Source organism: Acipenser ruthenus, chromosome 21 (assembly GCF_902713425.1).
Source record: "Acipenser ruthenus chromosome 21, fAciRut3.2 maternal haplotype, whole genome shotgun sequence".
NCBI lineage: Eukaryota > Metazoa > Chordata > Actinopteri > Acipenseriformes > Acipenseridae > Acipenser > Acipenser ruthenus.
Window position 1 is genome coordinate 5,449,356 of NC_081209.1, and position 15,745 is coordinate 5,465,100.

The following is a 15,745-nucleotide window of genomic DNA, read 5'->3' on the forward strand; positions in this document are numbered from 1 at the left end:
AGGTGGTTGAGAGAGAGAGAGAGAGAGGAAAAAAAAAAAAAAAAAAAAAAAAAAAAAAAAAAAAAAAAAAAAAGAGAAGTGCTGGTAAGAGTTATTGCTTTAAAACTAAAAGGAGGAAAAAGAAGACAAAAATTCTGTGTATGACTTGGACTGTTTTGACCACCCTTCTAGCGGATTAACCTGGATTGTGTTTGACCCCTGTATGGATTATCACCTAAGGCTTTGGATTGTCCAATAAAAAAACAGGCACCGCCCTGTTAAACCAAACTGACAGTCTTGTGGTTACTGTTGATCTGGGAGAGGAGGGGGAACAGAATAAAAATATACTACAGCAGTGTATTTGTTACAAATTGTTAAATCTTTTTATATACTTTGTTAAAGCCTGTTTTTTGTTTTTTTATTTACTTTAAGGATTTTGTACTTACCAGGGTTTGTATTTTCTAGAACTGTAAAGGAGAAATAAATACATTATTATTAATATCAATCTACTAATATTGTATACTCTTTTCAGACTCGCACGTCTTTTTCACCCTCCAAGCTTCAAGATTATTGTATTGAACTCCTAAACATTCTTCTGATATCTGTTTGCCAGATCGGCTCGCTGTTGAGCCAACACTAACATTTCATGTTGGCTTTATTAGCGATCGTGTTGATGCACTTGGGCAGGTTTATACTGTTTCATTTAGTTCAGATTTGTGATGTGTCTCAGTTTTATTTTGTTTTTTTAAAGCAATATTAATATGGACAGCTTTCCTGGTTACAAGAAAACAGCACCAATGATAATATGTGATACGCAACACATTTTTTTGCAATTGAACCGTGATAAAACAGGTCATGTTACTAGGTTCATGGCTATCTGGTGTACAGACTGAGTTTTGCTCTAAAATGAAAAAAAATGGGGGTTATTTTTGACCCTTGCTTAACTTTTGAGCCTCATGTATGGAATATCACCAAGATGTCATTTTTCTGTTTTTGGAATATCGCCCAGCTACACCCTGTTCTCTCTATGCCTGCTGCAGAGAAACTGGTCCATGCCAGACTTGACTACTGTAATGCCCTGCTTGCTGGGGTTTCCAAGAACACCCTAAACAAACTGCAGTATGTTCAAAACTCAGCAGCCAGGGTTTTGACTAGGTCTCGATCTGGTGATCATATTACCCCTGTCCTGGAATCCTTACATTGGCGTCCTCTTAAGTTTCGCATTGATTTTAAAATCTTGCTAATGACTTTTAAGGCCTTGAAGGGTGAGTCTCCTTATGTGTCCCCATGATCAGACTCTGAACTGTGGTTGATCGGGCCGTCTGTTCCTATGCCCCTATGTTGTGGAAAGTCCTTCCCAAAGAAATGGAGGGACTCGCCTTAAAACGTACTTGTTTAAACTGGCATTTTTTTAGATTTAATGTTTGATACTTTTCTTATTGTCTATTTTTATTTGTGTTCTTATGTACAGCACTTTGTGATGACTGATCATGAAAGGCGCTTTATAAAATGAAGGATGATGATGATGATGATGATGATGATGATGATGATGATGATGATGATGATGATGATGATGATGATGATGATGATGATGATGATGATGATGATGATGATGATGATGATGATGATGATGATGATGATGATGATGATGATGATGATGATGATGATATTATTATCTCAAAACTGGCTAATTTAGCAAGCATCCGTCAATCTTTTTTTGTTTAGGCAACCACTGCATTTCATGATTTCATTTTTGAGGATGTTATTATACTGAATCAAAAGTACCTGGACACTTTTTTTAAAATATTGAAACACCAGATGGGTGGTAATCATTCTAGGGTACTAAGTTAATCTCAAACTTTGGTCTAATAAAACCAATGAACACAATGGACAACCCAGTGAAAATTAAGTTCTTGTAGTACAATAACACAGAACACGTTTTGTAAGTTAAACTTCTGTATTGCTTACAGGGAGTCAAAAATGATATTACAAAAAAAATAAATGAAATAAAAAATTTAAACTGGCTGATATGTAACAAGTACATTTTTCTTTACTCCATTTCGCCATTTACATACAGAGAAATTAAACATACTGCTGCCTATGCAAAGGCTTTGTCATAAAAGATTTCAGCAGTCAGGTAATGAAAACCTTGACTACACGACTTGGAGCTGCAGGCATTAAGAGAAGTCATCAAATATTGACATTAGAAATAAACAGTTTGAACATGTTGCTGCCAGTTTTTTATTAACTTGTTTTAATTAACTTACTGATAATATATTTGCAGGGTGACAATCAGTAGTATTTGCTTTTGTAAACCACTAGTATGTATATTGACTGCAGAGTATGTGTTTGAAGCAAGCAACAAGGTAGACACGTTTATTTGGCTGTGTTGAAAAGGGAGAAGTCATGGAATGGGGACAGGCAGGCTGTCGGTCACGTAGACTTTTCAAAGATTTGGCATGCACCCGTTTACTGTTAAACAGGGGAAAGGAAGTAGGAGAACCTTTAAGAGGAATGTGAAGAAATGAACATCTCTTATCACAGTGCAATGCAGAAAAGCAGAGTAAGATTAGTATTATTATTTAGTTTGTTTAAACAGTTCTGTCAGCACCTGACCGCTTTCGAACAACTTGACTCCCATTCACCTGGTCCACAGCCAGTGTTTCCACTTCGGGTTGGGTGGCAGGAGGTGTGACATGGTGAATTCGGTGGGCCACACCAATGTGTGCCTTGTGTTGCCTATCCTTGGCCGGACTGTGGTGTGGTTCAGAAGTGCGTTCCGAAGGAATCGGTGGGATAACCAAAGGCCTCTCTTTCAAAAGCTGTGCGTCAGCAGATTCTCTGGCTAACAGGAAAGGCGTTGGGTCTGGCATGGCATCCATGGTCTCTCTCATTACCACTTTGCGCCCATCAGGCCCTAGCCGGTACACCTCAGTAAACTCTGAGTTTAAGGGCTGAGAAAGGCTCTTCTTCATCCTTCGCCTTGGGGTCTCTGGCATCTTCTCCTTAGGCGGAGCTGGCTTGTAAGAGGACATGACTGGGCTCATGTTCGGGCTGGTGTCTGAGGTGCCGCTAGACGTAGCTATCAGCTTCTTCTTGGTGGAGTGCAGCTGAGATGTCAGATAAGCAATGGAGCCAGACCGTTGCTCTAGTTCACTTGAAAGCATGTTTAGTTTATGGCTTTTCATTTTCAGCTCTTCTAAATACTTCTTTTCTCTTTCTTTTATTGTGTTCTCCAGAACTGAGATCATGGCGTTTTTCTGTTCAAGCTCCTTTAACAGTTCAGTGTTTTCATCTTCTTTGGCTTTAAGCTGGGTTTCAAGCGCCTCACACTTTTTCCTCAACTCGCTACATGGTGATTCACCGCTTTCTACAGAAAACACAAATAAGAATGTCTTAGTCACTTACACTTTGTACAAAAACCTATGGGGTTTAGAGAGGTGTTTGAAAATATTATGTTGGTAATCACAGGAGCACCAGCCTTTAATATTCCTGAGCAAGGTTTCTAAAACTTGCAGCTACATCCATTTTATCTTTGGCCCTGGTTATCCCTAGACTTGCTGATGGTTCCAAATATTGTATTAGTGTCTGTTAAGTACTTTACATTCAGCAGTATGTGACGTTATAGTAAATTCAATTTTAAATCTTTAGTGCATAAATAGTAGGAATATCCTAGGAGTGAAATGCTGAGAATCACAAGTGCAGCCTGAACATGCAGCCCTAACATCATTTATTCATTACTTTAAACCACTCTGCATTACGTCAGCTCAACCCATTGAAACAGCAGATGCTTTCCTATTGGTGGTTGCTAAATGTGTAGACAAGGGCACGGTCAGGTTGCAGTTTCCTGCAGCCTGCGATCAATGTGCCCACTGCAGAAGACAAATTAACAGTTCAGTGTATCTGAAGGATGATGTCATTTCCTACTACCCCATCCCTTATTTACAAGCATGGCAGCCTATAAATATTGTATTAGGGAAACTACTGTTCTCAAATAAGCAACACTTTGACTGACATACTGTACAAGCCCCCCTGATTGTAAGCAAAGTTTTTTTGTTTGGTTGAATAATTAAAAAGTATATGCATTGTTCTCATTGTTTTTTAAAATTGTAGCAGCAGTATCAGTAAAATATTTGCTTTAATCAAGTGCCAATCATTTTTTTCAGATTGTCATCAACATTCACAGGGAATGTACAAAGTAAATTCAGATGTTATGTTCCAGTGCCTTTCATTAGTTGTCACTTTGGCACTCTTTAATGCAAAATTCTGATTTAATTTGCAACCTCCACAGGGGCGATCACAGCATGAAGGGGAAACATGTTTCTTCAGGTTTTTTTTTCAGGGAAACATTTTCAGGAAACAAAGAACATCTACAAGGATTTTAACAATTAGAGAATCTATAAGGATTTTAACAATTATGACAGAGAGATCAGGGTTTTGAATGATTTGTGTTAAATATTTGACTTCAATATTCTACTTCTCAACTCGGAGAATACAGTCTGATTTCCAGGGTTGAGCTCATAGAAAGCAATCGTAATCCAATTAGGTCAGAGATACCGTCACTGCATTAACCTAATAGAATATAATCCTATTTCCGTAGTGATAGTCCACTTGCTGTCACAGACTAACCTAATGCTCTGACAAAAGTCTTTAGAATACAATGAAGTAATTTACTTTTAATCTGCATATATACTGTAAAACACTGACTTCTATTTTTGTGCAACCAAATTTAAGTTATGTGTTTATTTGCAAAATGTTTAAGCATTATTATTTGTAGGTAATGATAACATTTATGCTTTAATTTAGTTTTTATATTTTTTTCACTATGGTTTATCTACTGTAGTTTTCCAGTCATACTTAAGGAAAAAAAAAACACAATTCACTTTTATTTAGCTAAGCCTGTATTTGAACTTCCCAGCTTCATTCCTCTCAGTTAAGACCCGCTTACAGGCTCATTGTTATTTTGCAATTCACTGTCGACCTACCTTTACATGTCTCTGAGTCAAGTGCATAGTGGTTACTATATGTAGAAACTGCTTTAGCTGCTTAAATGCAAGGATACAACTTCACTAGCAGCAAGCTAGAAATGAATTGCAAAACATACAGCATAGGGGACTATTTAACAATAAAACCAAGAGGCATGGGTATACTGAATCTATTTTTGGTTCTTTTTTGGCATGTCAAGTATTGCTTTTTTATTGATTTTTATGTGTAGCCTTGAAAAAGTCATTAACAAGAAGCGAAGGTAGCTTAAAATACAATGACTTTGCCTTGGTTAAAGCATGGACAACAAAGCCTTATGGTAGCCTTGGTATAACATTAGCATAACATTTTAAGCAGTAAACCACTTGATCCCATGAGAATATAACTGCTTTAAAACAGAATATCTAAGGAACTGCCTTAAATCGATTTAATAAGAAGTCAAGTCTCAGGTGGCCTCAATTAAGCTTTTCCTACAACAAAAACATCTGCAATGAATGTCCACATGTGCACAGAGAACCTTCCTACCCAAAGTGAAACCGCAGTCACCCCAAAGCCTACACTAAATGTTTAAGAAGCAGACAGTGCACCTATGTGAATGCTAGTGACAAATCACTGTAGATGTATACCTTTCTACTGAGCCATTTATGTTCTGTAACTATGGTTACCTGACACAACATTAGTGTGAGCATCAGAGCAACCCTGTTTTGCACTGAAATGGCATTTATACAAAACTACAAAGAGGTCAAAAGACTACTGCATTATTTCCTGCTTCCCAGTAAAGAACTTGGTTACCAGGGTATATAGGTCTTTATGTGAATGATATCCTTTCACTGTGTGGATTACCAGACAAGAGCCTGTGGACACCCACTAAATAAACAATTTAAATGGTCACACTTTAACAAACCCTGAGACTTTTGCGTGACCAAATAACCAATGCCATCGTGAAGGCATTCTGAATACAGACTAATTAAGTGCCAAGCTCCATGAAGCAATTCTTTACAGTTGTTCACTATGGTTTTTTAAATGAATTCTTAAAGGGCCTAAACATTTTTGTAACAACATTGCTTGTTATTCAGAAGAAGAAAAGAAAATGTTCATTAGTGCCTTGGGCAAAAACCCGCAAGGAGGCTATTTGTATTGTAAACGGCACAAAAAACAAAACAATGGGGGCACCCACGCTGCAAGTAATTTTGTATAAATAGTTGTATATGGAAAATACCAAAATTCACCTAACTTGTCCTTCCAATCACATACTCTTAAGAATATCATGTAGTTAAAGACTAAAGCTTAACTTGGGCAGGATGTGTAATAAGCTTACACAGCAACAACAATTGTAATGGAACACTATACTGTACAGAGAGTCCCTGGATTTGAGCCAAAAAGTGATAGAAGTCTTTAAAATCTTAAAATGAGTCGACATAGTTCACCCTAAGAATGGGCTACCTAGTCATGGTGTTGAGGCAGCAACACTGAAGAATATAAGAACATGGATACTTCTGAGACCAATCAGCTTCTAGGAACCGGAAGAGCTGAGATGGGCTGAATGGCATCCTCTTGTTTGTAAATCTTTTTCTATTATTTATTGTGAAGTCAAAGGTCATATGGAAAAGTAACTTAAACAAGACTAGCCTATATCATAATACTCTAAAATATATTAATCAATCTCTTATCATCCACTGTGATTAGTCAAATACAGTACAGTAGAGGGCTAGGATTCACTGCTTGAGAGATAACAGGGAATACTGAAAAGCCGTTCTGAGGATCAAGATTGACCTTTCGTTCCTGCAATGGATCAAAGACAAGTGCCCTCTAGAACTGTTTTTGAAGAGCACAAAGGTTACATGATGAAGCCATTTCTATCTCAAAATTGAGATGATGCTGCCAAGCTTATGAACACGTGAAAGTCCATGTGACACACAGTTTATTGTGGCAAACTTGAGTTTTACATCTCAAGTTACAGAAATGTGTCTGATTGCTTTACTTTTGTATACATCTTATCACTGGTGGAGAAGACATTCAAACAGGTTAATATCTTATTACTTTGATATTGATCCTCAATGCCTTTAGCCTTTTGGTAAAATAAAAGTAACCTGACAGAAATATATTTGTCTTACCTGCTGGCTCCGAACTTCTTACTGTCAACTTGTATGTCAAATCTTTAAACAAAAAGAAAGAAACATACCAATTCATGTAAATGCATTTGTTTACACACATTAATGTTCAATGTACACGGTTCTCCATGCACTTCCAATAGCACTTAGTGACAGCGTCAGCTCTAATTATTCTGTCAGGATGAGGATACAAAACAAATTCATACAATGGTTCTTTTTAGGGCTTTTTTTTTTAGCTCTGTATTTTGTGTAGAGGTCCTTTCATATACATCGCAGGTCCTTAAAATAAATTCCCATATTTTTCCCACCAGTAAACCTGCCTGTTGCTGCTATATCACTCGAGGCAGAATGCCCTATACTACCTTTGTGAGGTATGGGAACAAAGTAAAGTCACTAGAGGATTATGCTGGATGAGGAAATAGCTCATGTACAGATACTGACTGGGCAATCTGGAGCTGATGGGGCTGGGGATCATGTTTCAAATTAAAAAGTCCTACCCACAGAACCCAGTTAACTTAGTAAAATGTGTGTTTTTTATCCGGCGGTGTCTGCACTGTCTTACCTGTGCAGTGCTGCTGAAGGCGGCGCACCTCTGCATGCAGACCCTTCAGTGTACTTGCATGATCCTGCTGGAGGAAAAGCAGATTCTTCTGGGCACTGTGCAGCTGATTCTCCAGACTTACAGAGGCCATGGTCAGACTGTGGAAACGGTAAACCTGTAATGAACACAAACATTTATTTTTAAAAAGAGAGAGAGTAATGCATCCTCTGAAATATCTTAAGTTTATATCAAATGCTACAAAAGCACCACATTTCAAATAACAGCAGGCTGTATAGTTCAGTGTCACATATTGACTGAACACAACATATATAATCAAACACTAGCAGTAAACTCCAAAAGTCCATAAAAAATGTGAAAGCTGCAGACAAATAAGTTAAGACTTTATTATTAAAACAGTACTGCTTGGAAAATGTCTTGGATTTGAACAGAATTTGGCTTTTATTATTATTCTTATTATTTATTTCTTAGCAGACGCCCTTATCCAGGGCGACTTACAATTGTTACAAGTTATCACATTATACATTATTTCACATTATACAGATATCACATTATTTTTACATACAATTACCCATTTATACAGTTGGGTTTTTACTGGAGCAATCTAGGTAAAGTACCTTGCTCAAGGGTACAACAGCAGTGTCCCCCACTGGGGATTGAACCCACGACCCTCCGGTCAAGAGTCCAGAGCCCTATCCACTACTCCACACTGCTGCCCATTGGCATTGGCTTGCAATCCCAGACACATACTCTTTAAAAAACAGATCTTGGACTATGCTGCTCCCAGATTCAAATTAAATACATTTTTGTGTATAAATTAAGAAGAGGTATACAAAATAATAAAAAACGAGGGAGTTATGTTACATTATTCTTTTAGAAGTACTTGTAAACCTTAGCAGACATTCAAAGGGTTTGTTTTTGTTGACACTGGTCTACTTCTAGTAAGCCATTAAACCATTTATTTCATTAGTGGAGGATTGGCTGCCTGTGTGCCTTCATGAGCTGACAGCATGAAATCACAAACAGAATCACTTTAACCATAAACACTAATGCCTTACTCATGACAGCAACCTGAACCAGGCATTATAAATGATGAGCTGTAATTCTGCATTACACACAGACAATTATATTTATAATTGTGGACCTGGTGCTAGATTTTCATTCCGTTCTATTTACATTTAGACAGGGGTGAATTGCTATAACTCTAAAGAAACATCCTTTTTAGGTTTTCAGTTATTTCATTTTCAAATAATCTCATAAGCTTGTGCAAATGACAAGTTACGCCTTTCTGAAAATGGTAACGAATGTGCGTCATCAAAAATCACATTACAATACAACCACTGACGTCTCACATCACAGTGCACAGTCTAGCAAAGGCGTGGTTTTCAGTATTTAGTACTGTATCTATAATAATGACATACAGATGCAATGGCAGGCAGGCTATTTTTAGGCAACACACGTAACCACCACGGGCAAATGGCTTTAGGGAACAGTAATATTATCACTCTATCTCCAAGAAAAAAAATAAATAAATCACCAAGTAGCTTTGCTGTAAAAATCTACAGCTTTTGTTTATAATAACCAGGTAGCAGGCACATCACTGTCTCTGTGTTAAAGCTATTATACCAATGCATTCTCAGCAGGGGACACTTGGTAAATTCCATTCTAATTGACCATTACTTAACTATTATACAGTATGTGAACACCACATTTAGAAGAGTATCACAGCCAAGTACATTCAGTTAGCCAGAGAAAAAGAGTGCAACGGAAAGCCTGAAGAAACTGGGACATTAAGAAATGCAGAAGTAATAATACACGGGCTGTTATCCCTGATATGAAGAAGTTGTCTGTGTTAATAACATTCAGCTCATAAAACAATGACACCCCAGCTACACCAGCTTGCCTCCATTAAACCTGTGCTGTGATCACCATGCCACACTGTTAGGGTTAACTTGAGATTGAGAGACATTATATTAATTTTGCATACTGCTCCGTGAGATTATTTGCAGGTCAACAGGCTGTTCACTGAAGGGCCAGGAGGACATGGCAGGATTAGATTTAACTGCATAGTGTCACTTGCATTAAGGCTGACAAGCTGACACAGATGCACTATGCATGCTGTAGCTACAACATTGCTAGACTTCTTTAAAACAATTACAGTGCAGTACTTTAAATTAAAATAACTCCTGTGTTGTTTCGATGGTTTAGAACTCACAAGTCTTACAACAGCATCCAGCTGTTTGGAAAGGGAATTATGTAATGCAGTACATTGTCTGAGACTCTAATAAATAGTTAAAGTTAATAATAACAAGTTTGAATAACAAATTGAATGTCTGAACCCCAACCAAATTTCTAGTAAAATGACTATTAATATGTTACTGTACTTTATATGTCTATTTAGTGTGGAAATATAATACATTCAGCCAATGTGGTCTAAACTTGAAAATAATTGAAGCTTATCAGAAATATATTGCTTTCACTTTCAAACAATTGGCCTGCATACTGTGCATTTTTGCATGATCTATGTTACCATTATATTTAGATAGACCATTATATCTTCTTTGTTTTGATGATAAATAAAAAATGGTTACATGTTACCGTAAGTCTTTTTAACAATTCACTTTGAATCCCAGCACTGAGTTCTGAAATGATACTTGTATTCTGCACCTGTTTGCAAACAGAATGGCAGGAGCAGCAGAACAGGCCAGAGCAGGTCCCCTGAGAGAACACATTATTAACATTATAGTGTAATCGTTGTGCAAATATCTTTCATACTGGTTAGGCAAGGCAGACTGCAGTATGAGGACTGCTTATTTCCACTGCAGTAATCAGAGCTATATCAATGCAAACAACAACACACAATGTAATTACAACCTAATTAGTATTTATGTCATGCTAGATAAAATGTAGCCTATTGGCAAATGCTTCCGCAGTGTCCTTGTTCTGTGCACTTACCATGTAGGCTACATTTAGAGGTGAAAACAAGGACCATTACTCATTTTGTATGCCATTAGGCATCTCCATTTTCTCTGAGATAAATCAATGCCTCCTGGGTTGGCTATTGATTTTTAAAATGCTCAATATTCTTTACAATTCTTTACCTTACGATAGTCTTGGGAATAAAGTCTGAAAATATATAGGAACGTAACTCATCTATTTGCATTTAGTATTTTTGTAGCTGTTATTAACCAAAACTGTGAGCTACAATGTGAAGGTTTATATTGTCAGGGGTGGGTGTACACAGCTTTTAAAAGCCAGCCACTGTCATTTCTGATCCAAACTGTTTCCTGTAAATCAAAGTGCTGCCTGTTGATAATGCTTCCCAGAAGCCGACACAAAGAAAGTCCCTACACTGACCTGAAGTATGCAGTATTCTTGGCTAGCATAGAATGAGGTACAGTGATGTCATCTTTCTTCTAGTAATGAATCAAGCAGGGCTTTCTCTAACTGTTCATACATGAGTTAATCTTAGTCTGTATGCATAAGTAACCTTCAAACATATATCATGGATATTTACAAAACTTTTTTTTTTTTTTTTAAACAATTTTAGATTTTTGTGTTATTTACTTATCATTTCTGTTTCCTTGTGTGTGTGTGTGTGTTTGTGCGTGTGCATGCGTGTTTGCAGAGCATCTTTCTACTGTATTTATTTCTGCATATCTAATGCACCATGACAGTTACCAACTCACTAGGCTGAATAGTAGAATACAATTGCTTTAACACAAATTAAGGTATTTCCAATACAATAACCAGGGTGGGATTTGTACCTTTTGTAAGGAACTCCAACATTAAAAACGACAGAGCTCCACAGCCATACATGTATTGCAGTTCTACAATCTCACTTTAAACATGAATATATAATGAACGAAGAGCTTCTGCAGAGAATGTAAGGGTCAGACTCTCTTCTTTACATATTAGATCTGATACAGGATACTGTAGTGTCATCTCTGACAGGGCGGGCCTGCTCAGATTTGACTTCATACACAGAGAGAACACATCACCACAAAAGGATCAGCATATATATATATATATATATATATATATATATATATATATATATATATATATATAGCACATTTTTATAACAGGAAAGCAAGAATATCTGTCTGTGTTATAGGATGTTTGTCTTATAGAAATTTACTGAAATACAAACCATATTGCCTGAAGTACTCTCTATCAATACATTTCTATTACCTTATACATTTTTAAAAAATGCATTATAAAATATTGAACTTTTTTCTTAGTATAGACACCCATGCTTCCACAGTAGTATACCTATTTTTGTATTATCTAAACTGTATTTTAATGTGACTGTTCACTGTTTCTGATTTAATGTTTGTATTTTAAAATCATTCACCATTCGCCATTATCTCTATTATGATCTTACCATAATAGATGTCTAAACATTTAAATAAATAAAAAAAGTAAAAACATCCTCATGTATTTCAGAAAGAGGCCTAATGCTTTGTTAAAATATGGCTTAGGTTACCCATGTAAACAAAAGATTAATTGTCCAGATTAAGAAAAGTAAGATGGAATGCGATCTGAGTTTCACGCAGTGCAGATCTATACATTTTGGGGAAAAGGCAGACATCTACACAAGGAGGAGGACTTGGTTAACAAATGGCACTGACGTTGTGAATCTGTAGCCTGCACGGACTGAACTGCATTGCGGACCCTAAATTAAATAATGTAACAATCGCAACCGTAAACATGTAACTGGCAAGCTGAGATCAAGAGTCAAATCATCCTTATTATGCCGTGACGTATGCGTTAACTACATTATTTAAAAGTAACAACGTAGCAGTACTTCAAATGATCCGGACCGTCCATCGGCAGCATGAGTAATTATTCATCCTGCAAGTCAGTATTTTACACCGTGCCCTTCCAACCGCAGAACACAATTCACAAAATGATAACGCAGAATAATTATAATATATGATACCATGCTACTGTTGCTATCTCTACTGTAAATATGATATCCTTTTGTCTTGCTGATTGTGAATACAGACAGACTTCTTCAGACACACAACTTGAAATCACTGTTTTTTTTTCCCTAGTTTTTAGTAATGCGATTTATTTTTCATACTGTATTCTGACTTGGGGAACACAACACAAAAACGTCTCTAACGTGAGACCACAGTTAATGTTCATTTTAATAATTACAATACCATAAATCTAGCAATATCGCGATGCACACTTATGAATGGAATAGAAAACATATATACCGGTATATTTATTTGTAATTACTTATTGACAAACATTCAAATTATATACCGGTAACCCACTGTCAAGTGTATTATCATACAGTGTATACAACAGTTTCAATTCTCAAGTTAATGATATGTCACCTGCAAATAATAACGGAAGTATTATTATTATTATTATTATTATTATTATTATTATTATTATTATAATAACATTGCACTAGAGGAAAGAGAATGATAGATCACCCTTTCATAAAGGTGTATTTGTAAACAACGTAATTCAGTGATTCTTACCCGTGTTTTTTTTTTTTTTTTTTGTTAGCTATTTACAGTCGCGGAGTTATCCTTTTTTTTGTGGTCTCCTAAGTCCTTTGCAGCATGTTAAATCATGAAGAGAAAGGTGATCCTCTCCTCTCTCGGCATTGAACAAGGTTGAGCCAGATCTCATCTCCCAGAGATACCAGCCAAAATAAAGAGGTGCATCATGGGATACTACCAACCTTCCATTATCAGCAGTATGGGTATAGCAAGTGTTTGACAAGTAACAACCCAACACAAGTATTTACAGCCCATAGTCCATCTATAGGGTTTTGCCCAGTTAACTAAACAATTATTTTTATATTTGGAAATACCTCATCCGTCAAAAAAGAGGTCGACTTCACCCCCACTGCACAGGCGTAAACTCATGCACAGCGGCGTTGCCGTAGAAACGGAGTCACGCGCCCTCAAAGGAGTTACAACAGCGGCATCTGCTGGTGACGTTTCGCAACACTAAATAATCTATAGTGAACAAAAAGCAGGTTGCAGAATTGAAAGCGGTTCTAAACAACAACATAACATCAGGTTATTATTTTTTATTAGTATTAGAATTAGTATTAGTAGTATTGTTATATGCAATATTCGTTTTCAGTCTGAATAATAAATAATTATTCAGATGTGTTTTATTGTCGATGTACACAATAACAAACCCAGCAATAAAACAAATACTACATTAATACAACAATACATTTAAGTATATTACAATATCATTATTTTGTGTACCCGTTCGCTTCACAATCCTGTTCTATGGGTACTGTACTGCACTACAACATAGAATATATATATTTAAAACCGTGTCACAATGTAATATGTGTGAACACGTTTAAGAACATGTATTAAACAAGGCCTTGTTCACAGTCCAGTTTGTTTACACCCACCAGCGGGTAGTTTTAATTGCAGGTACATTAAACGTCCTTCCCTTGAAACCTGCTTGCCTTTGTGAGCCAAATAGGCATGCTAGTGTAACGACCTGCAGCAGCTGGAGGTTATACATTGCACATTGAATCTGTTCCCACAGTTATCAGTGCACCAGTACTCAAATAAAGAAAACCGCCTTGGTCATCAGCCACCCAGGATTGCCCCAACAGACATTGAGGAGTAGCTCAGTGCAGCATGCAGGTTTTAACACTGTGAGATGAAGCTGTGACGTGACGTCTGCTTTACTGCATGAGGTACTTCGACACTCTTGGAGTTTTCGTACAGCCCAATGTTAGCCACGTGACATGAGTCTGTGTAGTTACCCAGTATCGGCAGCAGATGGCAGTAGTGACTCAGGCATCTTAGTATTGAGACTATAACATGGTTTTTAAATTTTTTAACTTGCATGTTTCATTTTTTGTGGCCTTTAAACAAATAAATAAATAATTAAGTATAATCAACCAACAGCATTGCAGTAAGTAAGTAAAATAATTAAAAAAAAAACAAAACCTCATAGAATTTTACCACGAGGTAGTTAACAAAAAATGTAATATATATATATATATATATATATATATATATATATATATATATATATATATATATATATATATATATCTCTATCAAACTGTGCCCACACATTTTATACTGCATTCAGCGGTCCAACAGTGCTGTGAGCTGAGATTGTTACACTGTGTTTAAAAAATATTCAGTATTATTTATTTCTTAGCAGACACCCTTATCCAGGGCGACTTACAATCATAAGCAAATACATTTCAAGTGTTACAATACAAGTAATACAATAAGAGCAAGAAATACAATAACTTTTGTTCAAGCAAAGTACAAGTGTGACAAACCACAATTCAATAATACAGCAGATAATAGTGATAGTTACATCAGGATATGATTAAATAGTGATAGTTACATCAGGATGTGATTAAATACAAAGTACTACAGGTTAAACACTTGGCAGATTACAGTATTTTGAAGTACAGGATTAAATGCAGTAAAATAGGGGGCAGATAAGAGCAAAATAAAGCATATTTAAATGAAGGGTGATAGTGTCCCAGGATACAAACAGAGGAGTTCTATTGTATTGTATATACTGAACATGGAAAATGCATTTATGTCTTAATTCCTATCACCATCGTAATTTGCGCCAGTCAGTAGTATTGTCAACATGCCAATCGAAAGAAAATGTATTAAAAAAAAAAAAAAAGATTTATATGGGTCATGCATTTAAAATATATAGCTTTACAATACATACAGTATGGCCAACCTCTATTTTAAATATAAGAAACACATACAACATATGAGCTATGATTCTAGTATATTTTTCATGTATTTTTTCTATATTGAAAATACTGTGTATTCCATTGTGGGCACCATCCACATGTAAAATAAAAGCTCCCCCAACAACCACAGCTACTGAGGACAGAGACACTCTCCAGACACAGTCAGGCTAGAGGACCTCAGTGCAATCCACACTGTGTGTTAAGCTTTGTGTTTCCTGGGAGACAGTCAGGCGTGTTATTAACTATCAAGCAAAACCCTGTGGAAACTATAATGCCTTCAGAAGACAGGGTTTGGATTTGGGGAATAAAGAGCTGTATTCAGGGAACAGCAGAAGCAGCCTGGGCTACCTCCCACCCAGGGACAGAGGGTCATTT

At 36.5% G+C, this 15,745-nt stretch overlaps 1 protein-coding gene across 2 annotated transcripts; it reads right to left on the reverse strand.

Annotated features, from left to right (window-relative positions):
* Window positions 1–1,917: 1,917 nt before the first annotated feature.
* LOC117427995 (coiled-coil domain-containing protein 92-like) lies at window positions 1,918–13,494 on the reverse strand. 2 transcript variants are annotated; one of them, XM_058994551.1, is made up of 4 exons: window positions 13,472–13,494; window positions 7,636–7,789; window positions 7,077–7,118; window positions 1,918–3,349 (listed from the first exon to the last, which is right to left on the reverse strand). In XM_058994551.1, the coding sequence occupies exons 2-4, from the start codon at window positions 7,763–7,765 to the stop codon at window positions 2,571–2,573; spliced, it is 951 nt and encodes a 316-aa protein (XP_058850534.1). In that variant the 5' UTR covers window positions 7,766–7,789; window positions 13,472–13,494; the 3' UTR covers window positions 1,918–2,570. The 2 variants fall into 2 exon arrangements, with proteins under 2 accessions (XP_058850534.1, XP_058850533.1); XM_058994550.1 differs by lacking the exon at window positions 13,472–13,494 and adding an exon at window positions 13,134–13,448.
* Between the last annotated feature and the right edge of the window lie 2,251 nt (window positions 13,495–15,745).